Below are 15,870 nucleotides of genomic sequence, written 5' to 3' on the forward strand. Positions count from 1 at the left end.
ATTGAAGGAATTCGTAAATTAGAATGCGGTTTGCGAGAAACGTTATTCTCAGGAAGAGGGGTGTTCTGTTTGGTACAGAACAATTGAGTTCAAATTCTTGTCGATAAAGAGCGCTGCACAAATCACAGAAATCCTGACCTTAAGCTTTCTCAAAAGTCTTCGAAATAGAGTTCTGTGTTCGAAAAGCTTCAACTGGTGATTTGTGGCTGAGGTAAACTTCAACAATAGTGCTTCATTCACCAATGTCACCATCACTATGAAAACAATGTGTAAGCAGTAGTGACAATGAAATTCAGAAATGAGCTACTAATCGTACACCCTGCGTTGTATTAGACTCTGATCTGTATATTTTCAATGATTAGCTGCCATACACCGTCCTCTATCGACAAAAAATTTGAACTATAGTTTTTTTTTCTGTTCATGTGAATAAATTTTCTCAAACAGCATTCAAATATACCATTTTCTTCAATTCTTTGAATTTTTAAACTATTTATGAAGTTATTGTACACTTCGTACGTAATGCAGTTTGAAGCAATAAAAATTATTACAAATCTGACTATGTACTAAGATCAGAAAAACTAATTCTATAATAATTTATATTGAATAATAATAATAATATTGAATATAAATAATTGAATAATCTCTTTAAAGAAAAACACGAATCGGTAATGTATAGATATGGTGTGAAAATACCAGAAAAAAGAATCAGTCATATGCACATGTTACGAAGTAAATATGATAAATGCGGTAATTATTATGTATAATGATTTCAGAGCATTTCGGCAAGTTTGATAAATTTCCCTAAATTTATCACTTTTACCTGCAATAAAGCGTCGTTGGCAAATTTAATAAGTAGTAAAAAAACCATCACATTTATTGACAATTATGCATAATACTCTAGCGTCGTGTCGTTTGTAAACAAGATAAATCGCACTGCATGAAATTCTATTCATGATAATTCATACATATATTGCATCAATACTCGGGGTAAGATCGCAAAATTTGCTAATATCGGGATCCGACTATATTCATCACACATAATAGACTGGTTTGGAATTGTTCTTCATATTTATCAAATTCATTGATTACCCTACGATATTATCATAATCACAGAGAAAAGCGATAAATTTCAAGCATTTATCTAATTTACCAACGACACTTGGGTGTTGTTCACATTTGCTGATGAAAGTAATAATTTTATCAAACTCGCCAAGATGATTGGTGAATGTGCACAATAACCGATCACATTTTCCGTAGCACATGTATATAACATGAATTTATTTGTAATGTTCTGAAGCCCACACACACACACACACACACACACACACACACACACAGTGATCACAAAATTACAATGTTGCACTTGAACAGCGATGATTAAACACTATGTTCCGTCTCCGAAGTTAGAACCACGAATCAGTCCAGAATGCGAAGAATGACGATGAGTTGGAAGCAGTTCCCACCATGCGTAACAGCACGAGCGAGAGTAGATATTGCGAGAGAGAGAGATCTTGACACACGCATGATATTACACTCGGTGCTCACTTCGCAAACCGTCGATGTTGACATCGGTTGCTACTTGCGTCGACTTCAGACCTGTTGTGGAATGCAGATTGACGACCGAAGTCGTGGTAATGAAACTCGCACAGCTGTCTCTGACATTGCGTCCGTAATACGTTGTGAAGCTTTGTTGTTTTGTGGACACCGAGCTCCCGAATGAATCGTGATATCCTCTCCGTATGGCCCTGCGCACTTTCCAACGCTGAACGTGGTGTCTCACGGAATTTTGTACCTAAAAAAAAAAGAATTAATACGAAAATTGAATAGACAGCAATATTCGATAATTAGTTGGCAAAACGAGCATAAGAATCAGTAGCTTCATTTTAGAAAATTGAAACTAGCGATTGTATAAAGAAAAACAAATTAATATTCGGTGAATGTATTGTTGGAAAAATAACACTAGACCATAAATTTTTAAAACTTTCTACGTCCTGAATAAAAACAGTAAATTCTTTCGCAGACTTTTCTCACAAATTACATGGTGATGTCTCAGAAACAAAAGCCAATAAAATGTTTTCATGGTCATATTCGAGTTCAGCAGGTGAAAATAATTCGGAATCGTATAGAAACACGTCTGACGCAATTTCGTTGTTTTCTAGTGTAATTAGAAAGCGAATTACCAAGATATGGAATCCATTTGAAACCACCGCATTTTGGCATGATCAATTTTTTCATAAAGAAAATAACTGTTTTCGGAATTGTTCAGAAAGAGTTTTCTATCTGTCTTTTTTATTGGAGATATATACCATGTTAAGAATGGATAAACAATAGTGCGGTAATAAATATATTTGTGTTTAAATGCATTTTTGTGTTATGTATATTAATACAGTAATTTGGTGCGTGGAACACGAACCCAACCATAAACAATCTGAACTGGCTCCTGTTCTCTTTGTAAGTGCACATTTAGTACATGTGTAGCAGTACAATACAAATAGATTGGAAACACAACGGAAAAGCAACATGAATATTATAGAAACCTCGAAACTATTCAGAGACACAATATTAATATATATTACCCAAAAATGCATGGAAACATAAATATATTTATTATCACACTCTAGTTTATTAATTCTTAATTAACATGGTAATATCGGAATCGCTTGCTTTCACGTCGGACGCACTTTCATTATTATCCACAGATACCGCTCGTAAAAGGGCTTTTCTCACAATTTACATGGTAATATCTCAAAAACAAAAGATAATAATAAAACTTATTTTTGTTTAGCAAAACAAATTTCTAGATAATTTTTTTTTCTTACTACTTTCTTCGCGATTTTGCTCATTCTTCAACATTTTTTCAATTCCTAAAAATAATGAATAGGCCATTCACGTGAAAGTAATGGAAATTATATTGTTGTATAATTTAGAGAAAACATTGTTTATCAGTGATATTTTAGTAGATACCGCAGCCCATAAAACTTTCGAGGTAAAATACGAGGTAAGAGAGCACGGATTCTTAATCTATAGGATCAAAATTTTGGTCACCGGGGCTTCCGAGATGGGTCGTTTAGATCAACTGAACGTCAGGGCTCTTGCGTTATGGGTCCCGATTCAAACTTGATACGCAGGGGCTTCCGAGATTTGTCTCACAGATACACCTACAGTCAGGGATTCTTGAGCTATCTGTCACGATTCTAATTTGTTTCACAGGGACTTCCGAGATGGCTTGTAGAAATCCATTTAAAGCCAAGGATTATTCAGCCATGGGTCACAACCTAGACTTATTCTTAGGGCTCTCTACATGGGTCGTACAAATCCACTAACAGTGACTCGAGCTATGGATACCGATTCAAACTTGTCTCGCTGGTGGTTCCGAGATGAGTAGCACAAACACACTTACGGTCAGGGACTTTTGAGCTTTGAGTCACGATTCAAACTCGATTCGCAGTGGCTTCCTGGATGTGTCGTGGAAATCCACTTACAACCCGGGAATATTTAACCATGTGTCATAACTTGGACTTAATTCGCATGAGCTCTTTAGATGAGACTTACAAACTTACAGACTTAAGATCCCCTGATCTACAGGATGGGAGCAATGATAATCGTCTACCAACAAACAAGTTTATTTTGAACGAAATTTGTCTCAATCAAAAGCTCTATGGTAAAATTTGACACAAAAAAAATAAAAATACCGTACTGTAAATTCATTCACGAACTAATATTAAAATAAGTGTTATTGCTGGCAGCAGGTGCTGTTTATCAGAAATGCACCATATCGAGAAGAGAACGATTCTCAAGTAGCCATTTCGTTCATCCCATGATTTTGAAATAGCTGTTCAACTCCCGTACGCTTTTCACGTTTGCATATGATTGTTGTGAGAAGTTTCGATGTTTTAGACTGTTTGAATATTGATTTCCACAAAAATTTATAACGGCCTTGGAACGCTTCTGGTCATTGAAATTCGGAAAGATTCTTGGTAAATCTTGATAAGTTTTCCTGACTTTGACAGTAGGGGAATCCTCACATATCGCATGCAAGATAATTCTTCCAACTGCCAGTATCATCGGTATTTTTCGACGTATATTTAATTGTGATCATGAATAAATTATCTCTACTTAAGGTGATAAATCAACTACCGCTGCACATTTTCCAGACACACCTCAAATCTCAGACATCAAAACCAAACCACGCAAGTGTTTAGCGTTTCCTCGAGCCGCTTCGAACACGTCATAATTGCATTAAAAGTGATCAATCATTCCCGAAAAGAGATGCGAGATATTTCGTGGCAATATTATAGATAAGTAATAGAATCAAGTCTAATATCTAATGAACGCTTGAATATTTTATTGGCCGAGACTTATCTTTAATATTAGTTCCTAAAAATAGTTCGGATATTTTATTTTAGACAGTTTGTGTTGCTCTTTCGCAGAATATAATTAACATTCCGATTAATTAATAAATGAAAGGTATATTTTATCTCTATCGAATTTAGGCTATTATTTATTCCGGAAGTTAATTTGAGAATCAATTTTAGAAGCTATCAGTCATGTGCGATGTAATTATACAGGATTATAATTGAAGTTCCCGTGATTAAAGAAAGTAGTTTTTCCCTCAAAAACTGCTTATCCGAATACAGCCAAATTTTTTGGATGTATTCGATACCTTAATGAGACCGTAGAAAAGAGATATATATGAAACTGAAAAAAAGTTTTCCCCACCAGGTGAAAAAGAGGCGCTTTTTTATTGAGTTTTCAATTTTCCCATATGGGCCATATAACGTATATACCAAGCTTCAATGGAATGCGTTCTCTAGAACAAGCGCTACATAGGTCGGAGAAGTGTCAGTATACTGAAACTACTCAGATCTACACAGCTTCCGTTCTGGTAGACGTAGTCCATTGAAACTTAGCATATTTATGCTATATCGACCATGGTAAAATGTAAGATGCAATAAAAATAGATCCACTTTTCCATCAAGTGGTCGAAAATTTTTTTTTTTTTCATAAATTTCTCTTCCCATGGTCTCATTAAGATATCCAAAAAGAAAAGTGGCTGTATCCGGATGAGCAGTTTTTGAGGATAAACTAGTCAGAGCACGGAAACTTTATAAACATCCTGTACATTCTATTATCGTGCAAACCAGGGCTTTAAAAATCCAAAAAAAAAAAAAAAAACTAGATGCCAACCGCAACTGGTTTTTAGCAGCCAAGAGAATTCAATTTGCCCGAGCTAGTAATCACACATTGAAAATTATAGGATCCAATATTATTGGAAGTGTTGATAAATTCTAAAATTGAATCTGAAATTATCTTCCGTAATAAAAGAATAATAGACTAAATGTAATAAAAATGAAATATATTTTTTATTTATTAACTAATCGGAACGTTGGGTACATTCTGAGAAAAGCAATAAAATGCCTATAATAAAATACCCGACTATTTTCAGGAAATAGTATTAAAGATATGTCTGGGCCAAAAAATAAAATATTCATACCCTGTACACAACCATGTTATTTTTATGAAAGAAGTAATAGGTAATGTCTTAACTGTCTCACTCTTCATCGAATCCACAAAAGTTGAAAACTAAAACCTCAAAGCAAAAAGAAAAGATTCTTTAGTCATATTTAGTTTTTATGTCGTAATTTTTCACTATTTTTACGCTTGCGTGTCAAGCAGGAATAAAATTTTCGATGTAGGAAAAATTTCACATCAATTCTTTTATCTTGTTGACGTGTGTCAAGAACGTGAGAAGTTTCACAATTTCAAACACCTGGTAAGCTGTCAAAAAAGCGAAAATATGATGCACACTAGACACGATAACTCATAATCATAATTTGCTGGAAACGAAAATATTTCACGCAATAATTCAATATTTGACTATTTTTGTTTAAATCGATTATATGTAAAATTTATTTTTTGTGATTGTTGTCAGCACAAATGTACAATCTTTTCTTCATCAACACATTTCTTCATTTATAACAAAAAAAAAAAATTGGTGACCCATTCGCTTGCTTCAAAAATCTGTCAAAAATTGACCAAAATGGTTTTTTTTCCGAACAAACTGTCAGAATTGGATATCCGATGTCTATTCAAAAAGGTAAATTCATTTTAAAATTTATTGAAATTAAGGACTTTCTTGTCTGTCGTTCTTTATACACGTGGAATGGACTTTGGATATAACTACTGCTGTTGAAAAGAAACGTAATGACAATAGCATTGGTAACGTTATTTTATCGGCAATGCGTTAAGAATTTTTATTTTACTAATTTACGCAATAACGTGCGCGAAAAAAAAAAAAAAAAAAAAAAACACGCCACAGGGTCATCACCATCTATAGCAAAAGGCCTCCCGCGCGAATCTGGTGACGTCACTGAAGTAATTTCGCCTATAGGCATTGACTACAACAGGACGACGCATGTGATATCTGTACCTCTTTTATACAGTACATACACAATGACTATAGGTGCGATAACTTCTTCAGTGACGTCAAGAGCTTCACTCCTAGGCCTTCTGCCAACGCCTACAGCAGAAAACCTCCGCGGGAAGCTTTGACGTCACTGAAGTCGCCCATTTCACCTATAGCTATTGGATACAGCAGGCCCACGTATGCGAAATCTTTACCCTTTTTGCAATATATCCAAAGACTATAGGTGAAATGGGCGACTTCAGTGACGTCACTAGCTCTGAGCAGAGTCTTTCTGCTGTAGAAGGTGTTGAAAGGGAAGTTTGCCAAAATCGATTGAATCTCCGGGCCACATATGCGGTACTTCTGCTGTTCGCGGGCCAGGAACTCATATATAGAGAGATTGGGTGAAATATGTCCTATTTTTTTTACTGGATTTTTTGGAGGTATCGACTACTTCAATTTTCAGTATTTTCCAGTATTTACAACGAAGCTGACTTGAATATTAATCTTTTATTTCTTTGAAATTAGGGTTTGTGATTATTTTTGTAACTTACGAATTATATTATGATAATTATGATTCTTTTCATAAATAATTATTCTCATATTTATATCACATAATTGTCAAAAATATGTACATATTTCTTTAGTGAATTACGTTTTAATCCATTGCGACTTGCTGACGCTTTCTATTTCCTACATTGGCAGTTTTTCATTAATTTTAGTGATAGCTGGTAACTTTACTCAACTCTGATAACTTTTTTCTTTGGTATAATTGGCAAGTTTACTTCGTTTGAAATTTTTTTGGTGATATCTCGCATGTATTAGGATTTCTTGTATTTTTATGAAGTAAAATGGTTAGCCTATATACGACTATATCGTATTGTGTACACAATGACACTTATCTCCTCTTTATATTTTACAATGACTCTCTCTTATACTCTCTATATATATTCTCAACCTGTGCATTTTTTTTAACCTAATTACACGCTTCTTGACAACGCGGTGGTAATATATTTTTTCTAGTTTATTCAGTGTAGTTGTTCACAAATTCTAAAATTCTCCATTAGGTTTGTGTGTGCGTGTGCGTGTGTGTGTGTGTGTGTGTCTGTGGCCTTCTTACTAAATTCATTATGTAGCAGGTACCCGTATGTTATTAAACCATTTTCTTACATTCACGTATCTCTGGTCTCTGAAAATTCTGGAAAACAAAATTTTACAAAATATTGTGCAGCTGTATTTCGGAGCACAACAAAATGTTGCATTATATCTCAAACAACTTATATTCCAATTAAATATAACGTTTAACAGAACGAAAGTGAAGAAAATAATTGATGCCTATTATCCAATTGAAGAAGAACATTTTTTCTTTGTATTACTTGAGGAAGTAAAAACAATGAAACAACTTACTTCTCCATTTAAAAAGCAATACAGCACGGCGACGATAAAACCCTGAAAGCATGAGATAAAGGAGTGGATATTATTACGATCAAAAATATTTTATCAGCAGATGCATGAAATATGCAGAATATTATAAAGTGTAAATCAATGCATACTGCATTGCGGTAAAATATTAAATAGATGATGAATAGTGGGGTATGTGGACAAACTGCCTTTGTTTTGGAAAGCTGGCATACGTTATAAAATTTATTTTATTTTTCTGTTAATGAAGTAACATTACTCTCATCCAATCATTCCAGTTGATGCGAGTCATTAATTTTTTTTCAAAGGGAATGTTTGAACTTGAGATATTCCCTACAATTCAAAATTAGGAGGATCCATATACGTGACAGTTTGGCTACAAGAAAATGATAAATTATAAATTAATTGAACTTAATCTTTGTCATTACGTAAAAAATCATGTATCTTAAAACACATGTGGATTGAATATTTTCTCTGAATCTCTCACTAAAGCTTCGGGAAAAGAATTACTTATTTCTCCCTTTTTGTCGTCTGTGTGCACTTGAACCAACTACCAAACTGAAGAGATAACTGAATCGAAGATAACTTTAAATAGCTTTTTCTCAGTTTTGATTTAATGATACTTGGTTCCTTTTATATAAAAGCCGTCAAATTTTATTCGAATATACATCTTTCTTCCAATCGAGCACTGTACTGTACTGTATAAAGCAAACGCAGACATTCGCAAAGTAATAAAATGAAAATACTGAATTAAATGCACGAAATTGCTTCTACTGAATATCTAGGAAGAATAGTAATGGCAAATTATAGAAAAGAAGTATTACATTGGTTCACATAGTTCATCATGTAACCATTCAAACATATATTTTTTACACATGAAGTTCGTATCTTTATACGTCATATATTCACGTATTTTGATAATACCTATGGCTTCAAAACAATAATTAGCAAACTGTTTGATGTGAATTATATTTTGAAAAGAAATTGAAGCCCACCGCAACGCATTTTTAATGATGGTGTTTAACAAATCACATACAGAAGAAATGAGTTATTTAATGCCTGACGAAAACAAAACTTCCTACCCATGAAAATTTTTGAAGACTGTACGAATAAGCACTGGTTGCTCTAAACAGTTTGCCTTTGACACTAACGATGTTTTACTGTGCACCTTAAATAGCTCAAGATTCCAGCCGATATAAAACCCAGAAATAAACTCATTAGCTTTAACGTTCGATGCCATACAATAACCAAGTTCCATTTGTAGAGAAAAGAGAAGGAAAATAATGGCATCACATTGATAACAAAAACTAATAGAATTGGCAGTTTCCGTTGCAGTAAAAGGAACAACTAGAGGAAAACCTGTCGTTTCAATCTGGCTGTTGCTTTAAAAGGCATCTCAGAAAGAGCGCATTAGGCATTAGGGGGATCGTTACACAAGTGAATCGGAGACCTTGAGACATCGACGTGGTCTCGGAAATGGTTTCAAATACGGCACAAATAGAAATAGGAATCACTTTTCCGAGACGGAAACCTCGGAGTTAGGACACTGTATCTATCTATCTATCTTCGTCGATCGGATTGTCCTTCATTCGTACTTAAGCAGGAATATCCTCGGTGTTTGATAATCCTGCCTGGTTAATGATGGCTAATATGATATCTGGACTATATCTGATATAAAAATCGAGTTCTGAATTAATCGTACAATTAATATGTTATTTTGATGCCAAGAACAAAAAAATTAACTACTGGAAATCATTTTAAACGGACTTAATTCGAGCGGATGTTCTTAGGGGCAAGGAATATAGTCTATGAATATAAAGCATAAAAATGCTATTCCCAAATTCTTTGCACAGTAAATATCACTAAAACCGTTTTCTTGAAAAAACGCACTTTCAATTACGAAAAGTTTTCAAATGGCCTGCGATTACACAAAATCTCTTAAATTATATCACGGTGTCATCGATATAAAAGATAGAAATAATAACTTTTTATGTAGAGTCTGTGCGCTATAACACGTTGTAAAAAAGAAGGGAGGGGGAGGGAGAAATGAATTAAACTCAGACTTCTAAAAATTCTGTAAACGTCAAAATAATTGTCAAAAATGTAATTGTTATCTATTGTGGAGGGAAAAATAAAATGGTTGAGTTCAGTCAATTTGTGTGCAGTCCCTGAAAGTGACAACTTTTGAGCCTATGAAATCTTGCCAGCACAGTGGTAATTGGCAAAAGCACAGCGATTTCATATCTCGATAAATATTGCGTTTGAAAATAAGAATTCATTTGCAAATGATTTTTCATAGCGGGATTTCAGTAAGTACACGTTTCAGCACACGGGGAATGCATTAAAAATTAACTTTCGTTATTTTTTTATGTATACGACCCGGCAAACAAAGTTTGAGATTTAAGTAACTACATATCATGAAAAAATTTATTTTTGTGATTGAAAGTATATGTTTCTAAAGTCGACGGTTTCAGAGATATCTGTTTTGCAAACAATTTGGAACCACCTGTATTACATTCACCTGTGTCGAAAGAAGTGCCGCTTGTATGTAAGTAAACACAACTTCCGCTGCATGATCTGTCGGCGTTACAATCAGAAGAATGTAAGTAACGCCGAGTAATGGTATCAAAACTAGTAGAGCCTTTGCCGCTTTTCTACGTAGAAAGAAACAAAAACAAATTATTGCAAAATAACTTTGCACAGAAATACACATGTGAATTCCCGATTTTTATTTCGGTTATCATATAACGCAACTACAGTGAAACTCAGTTATATCAACTCGCTTATAACGACACCTCGGCTGAAACGCCAATAATCGGCTGCCCCGGCTGATTCCCATGTAGGATAATCGTTAAAACCGGGAGTGTAGACGATGAATGCGGTTCGTAACGTTGAGAAAAATGCAATGTCATCTATATAACGACACATTTTCTGTCTTTTTTGGGTCCATTTCAATGGCGTTTGCGTGAATAATTCTCAGAAAAAAAAAGAAAAATGCATGCATATATGTGCGAGTATCAGTAAGTTTCAATAGAATGAACCAAATCTAATACAGGTATTTAGAAAAATATCTGTGTATATTTGTTGTATATAAGTCTTTTACTTCTGTTAAATGCATTTTAATTTACTGCAGATTTACTAAAGAAATTTATTTCCTACCGGGGTTTGTTTATACAAGCAATATTTGGCAACTTTGACGACAACCGGCAACGTGATTAACGAGAATTGGTTACTTCTCGCATTTATGTTCCTAATTTCTGTAATCAGACATGTCGGGCTATAGATTTGTTTAGCCCGGATAAAAATGTATTTTGCACTAAAATGAAACTGAAAGACAGAGGTCTTCAACCTTTTCCTAGTCGCGAGCACTTCCTGTACGGAACATCAAGAGAAGAGCACCCTTACGGCCAGTTTGGCATACGAATGGATCAAATCAGGATAATTTCAGTCCATGAATGCAATTTGTACAAGGTGTTTAATTGGAACGTTTATTAAGTGCTCGAAATCAGACACGAGCATCGAAAACTCTGGATGCATCAGGGAGCACTGTGGTGCTCGCGAGCAACTGGTTGAATATGCCTGCTGCAAGATGTACTTTCTAAAACACCAAAAAAAAAGAAGAAAAACAATGGGAAAAGAACTTGGCATATATTTCTTGACTTTACATATTTATTATCTACAGTAAAACTTCGATTAACCGTCAGTTTCTGTTATCCGTCGTCGTCTAAAAAAAAAAACCGGGAACAGCCCCAGGTTTTAAGGTCCAAGAAGATCGGATCACTGTTATGATCCGTGCGAATTCCCCCATCAATCATAGATTGCTCCTGCTTGTAATTGGTAAATCCAAAAAATGCTTTCAAAAATTTAAATATGAACGCATTGCCTGTGAACTATTGTGCCCAAAAAAGTGCTTGGATGGACCAAACAATTTTTCCAGAATGGTTCCACAACGTTTTCGTGCCTCAAGTTAGATCTCATATGGCCAAAAAAAGCAATTTCAGCATGAAGAACTGCTGTTAATGGACAATGCACCGACACACACCCCTCTTGTGAGCACAAAAGTGATGATGGCAAACTAACATGCCTCTTTCTCCCAGCGAATACAACGAATACAACTCCATACTTATTCAGGCTATGGACCAGGGCATAATTGAATATATGAAGCGACGTTAAGGGAAAAGCTTTTATCGAAGGCTTGCTTTCATCTGATGGTGCCAAAGAATTTTGGGAGAGATACAGCATGAAGGATACGGTGGCGCGATATTATTTTCAATATCGCCATCGCCTGGGCTGACTTTATATTGAAGTTTATAATTGATCGGTTTTTGTTTCAATTAAATACAATATGTATGTATTATTCACTTTTAAAGGATTTTACTTTCATTTTCGTTCCAAGCCAGAAGTGAAATCACGTTACTGTACACAAGTATTAAGAGATTTCTGTTATTCGTCCATACGGTCGGTAATCCGTTACAGCCCTGGTCCGGACGGTGACGGTTAGTCGAACTTTTACTGTGCATTCAAATATTCACGAGGCCATAGACAGTTAATACGGTAAACAGCTCATATGACAGAAAACTTCAATCATGTGCATCCTCTGTGATGAAATTTGACATTTACCGAGAAGCACCGTAAGTGAAAGAGAATTTCAATGGAAAACGTTTTTTTAAATGTTTATTGAACTCATTTATGATTAATTTAAATTAGACAACTCACAAACCTATATTGCCTAGACTCTTGAGTATTTGAAGCTCGTAATTTTGTGATCAGCACCCACATGATTTTCCCTAAGAATACTATATTCACCTGCGAAGATAACAACAGTAAAATAACATTAAACGATTTGTCCGATCAACACAAGTACTATCTCCACTTGATGGATCGAGAGCAATTTCCGCACTGAATAATACTCACCAAAAGAACCAAAACGACCGGGCATATGAATATGTAATCGTAGTTGTCCCGGTTTTGCCACGGACATCTGCAAACAAACAAACAAAATCAACATTAAGACTTCAGACAGTCGATCAACCTATGTTATGGAATGTAAGCAAAAATATCTGAAACAAACACAGCGATATCGTAATGAGACTCATATGTAAATACAGCGGTTAATGAAATTCTTGTGGTATTAACTCACGTTATGGAAAAAAAATCTAGGAACAATTATAATGAGAAACTACACAGTTTCTTTTCTAACCGCCCACAGAAAGACATTACATGGTTCTATATTCATTAATTGATTAATTCATTATGCAGATGAGCAAGCGAGCAAACAAGTACAATTATCCGAAGTCAGGCTAATCCGAATATAAATTGGTTATACCTCCAAGCTAATCAATGTTATATTGATTTATTTTAAAATATATGCTGATGGTAAATTTTTCTACGACCACGATTCGAGATAAAATGTTTAGAAGAGATCTTTTGTGAGAAACACTCCAAAGGTTTTATTCAATAAATTATCATAGGAAAATTTCTTATATCAAATATCAGGTGACTTCATTTACATCTCATTTAATGGTTTGCAAATTGTCATTAGCGTTTCACCGCCGCGTTAATTTAATATAGAAGATGAGTTTCTCGTGAATACCAGCTGAAAACCGATAACTGATATGAAATATCTCGCGAGCTAAATTCCTACATTCGATACGTTCATACGAGTATTAACGAATTATTTTCTTCTTTCGGTTCTGTTCATTGAGAATATCAGTCACTAGTCTTCAATTGTCTTCCGTAAAACCAATATCAATCTTGTCTTTTTTAAATTCAGATATTTTCTAAAATAACCCTTTGAAGTTAATCAAATTAATCGATCGTATTCATCGAATGGGCGATTTGATTTTTACGTTTTAAAAGTATATATAGTTTTAATGTTTTCCTTAGTTATCTTTTTTCATGGAATTTCATGGAAAAGCATCAATTATTCGTATTGTTATTAATTTAGAGGGATAACGTATCTACGTTGAGAGTTTTATATTTTTAAAAAATTTACTTTATAAGGTATAAAACCGAAAGACATTTTTTCTGAAACTTTACCCGTTCCTAAGCATTCTATCGGTATTATTGGAAACAATTAACCCTTCCAATGTTTCTGACGTAATATTGCGTCGGTAGTTTGATGGAAGAAGTATAGAAATGCCATTCTCCGCCGCTGCTGCTGGTATACCGCGTGCGTGCGCGTGCCTAACAAAGCAACCTTAATACTATTTGCGTGAGGAAATAAAAACAAGTTTTTATCACTCAAAATCATTTTTCTACCCGCTCGTTCTGAGGGGGGGATGCATTTTAAAATAAATCCGTAGAGAAGAAGACATGAGCACATACCATGCCAATGCATTTTTCCTGCGTATGATTTCCTGATCAGAAACCAAATGAGGTTCCATACGAAATCAAATATAAGTAGTTGTTTTCTTAAATGATATTAATCGTAATAACTGTTGTTCATCTTTGACATGATGTTACGACGGCTACACATTACTCTGATATGACGTGGTCACTAAGAAGCCTAGTGCACGGGACTCAAAAAAATGTCCGATAACGGAGAATGATTATTATTAGGGCTTGAATTTTTATGCTCTAAAAACGTCTAAAATATACTCTATAAAAAATTCATTTATGCGCTTAAAAACTGTAGATATGTCATAAAAACTTTTCATCCCTATCTGAGATAAAATAGTTTTAGAAAAACAATATGATAATGAGAAGTGTTGATGTAGTCTAAATTATTTTGAATCATTACTTATTGTACGAGCAAAAATTCTTAGTTTTACTAAATATTCTGATCTAGCCAAAATTTCCCTTTTGAGTAAGTTTTTCTCTACATAGTCAGACTTAATGTGCTGCCATCTATAAGTGAAAATACCTAATCAAGTACGGTATTTAGCTTTATAAAAGCAATGCATAAAATTTAAATAAATATTCCGCCTGGTAGTCCAGTGGTTCGAGAACTACCTCCTGACTGTGCAGATCCGGTTCCGGGCATGGATGTCTACTAACAAATTCCCTAGACCGATCTTAAAGATCTCTTGGGAATACGTGATGATATCACATACAGTCGGATCCCGTTTCAACGAATACCGTTATAGTGAAAATCTCGTTTTAATGAACACTATTCTAATCCCCCAGATAAGTTTACATACTGATTCAGTTGATTGATCTATTTACAGCCCACAAACCAATCCTTGAAGGGGTCGTATTTTTATGCTCCAAAGATTCAATACCATTAGTGATTGGTTGAAAAATCTGAATTTCAGGAATTTTTCACCAATCAGCAACGTCCTTCCATTTTTATTGTATAAAAATACTATCCCAAGTAGCTTCCGTCAATGGCAGGAACCGCAGAAACCAGGCTGAAGCGGGATTGGAATAGCGAGGGAAAAATTTACTTTTTATCGAAAATTATGAACTATGCAAAATATGCCTTAAAATTGTGAAAATATGCTCTATCACGTAAAAATAGCGAAGTATGCAAAAAATAAAATAAAAAAATATACATGCAAAGACAGAAATCCGAGCAGCATACACACCACTTTGTCGAGAGTATGCATTATCTCAAAAACTTGAGTCAACGCCCCAAAATGACTCTAAAATCATTGAAATATCATTCACAATGACTACAACGCACAGTTTCAATGTCATTTGTATGCTGCTTATGGTATCGCCATTGTAATATATATTTTCATTTAGATCACAAAAACTAAATGCAATGGCAGATTCGAAATCAGTGCCCCCCTAATTATCCTAAAGTCACTGAAATATCTTTGAGAACAAAATCAGTGTTGAGAGCAGTGTAATATTTAGTTATGGATAATTCAAAAAAGTAATGAAAAACCATTAATTATTCGTATTGTTACTATCTCGGTGTTTCAGACATCCACGTTGATATTTTTCAATGGTTAAAATATTAAACTTCAAGAAATTATAAAAATAACAGCGAATATTTCTGAAAGTTTCAGGCTTTAATTTATAGTGAAATTTCCTTCTTTTATCTAAAATACCGACGTTCTTTTTCTTTTCGTCAATGATATTTTTCCTCACATTCT

The 15,870-nt window shown here is 34.3% G+C and overlaps 1 protein-coding gene across 1 annotated transcript in view; it reads right to left on the bottom strand.

Moving 5' to 3' along the window:
- Nucleotides 1–647: 647 nt before the first annotated feature.
- LOC149078574 (diuretic hormone receptor-like) overlaps nucleotides 648–15,870 on the bottom strand; it is a 129,548-nt gene continuing 114,325 nt past the window's right edge. The window contains exons 9-13 of the mRNA XM_089240689.1: nucleotides 12,740–12,806; nucleotides 12,546–12,631; nucleotides 10,347–10,479; nucleotides 7,814–7,855; nucleotides 648–1,792 (exon numbers count right to left, since the gene is read on the bottom strand). Coding sequence (XP_089096815.1) covers nucleotides 1,529–1,792; nucleotides 7,814–7,855; nucleotides 10,347–10,479; nucleotides 12,546–12,631; nucleotides 12,740–12,806 — 592 coding nt within the window. The 3' untranslated portion in view covers nucleotides 648–1,528. The remainder of the gene's footprint in view (nucleotides 1,793–7,813; nucleotides 7,856–10,346; nucleotides 10,480–12,545; nucleotides 12,632–12,739; nucleotides 12,807–15,870) is intronic.

The sequence above is a fragment of the Pholcus phalangioides genome, unplaced genomic scaffold, assembly GCF_987345545.1.
Source record: "Pholcus phalangioides strain wild (caught in Gottingen) unplaced genomic scaffold, Ppha-v1.0 ptg000013l_1, whole genome shotgun sequence".
Classification (NCBI taxonomy): domain Eukaryota; kingdom Metazoa; phylum Arthropoda; class Arachnida; order Araneae; family Pholcidae; genus Pholcus; species Pholcus phalangioides.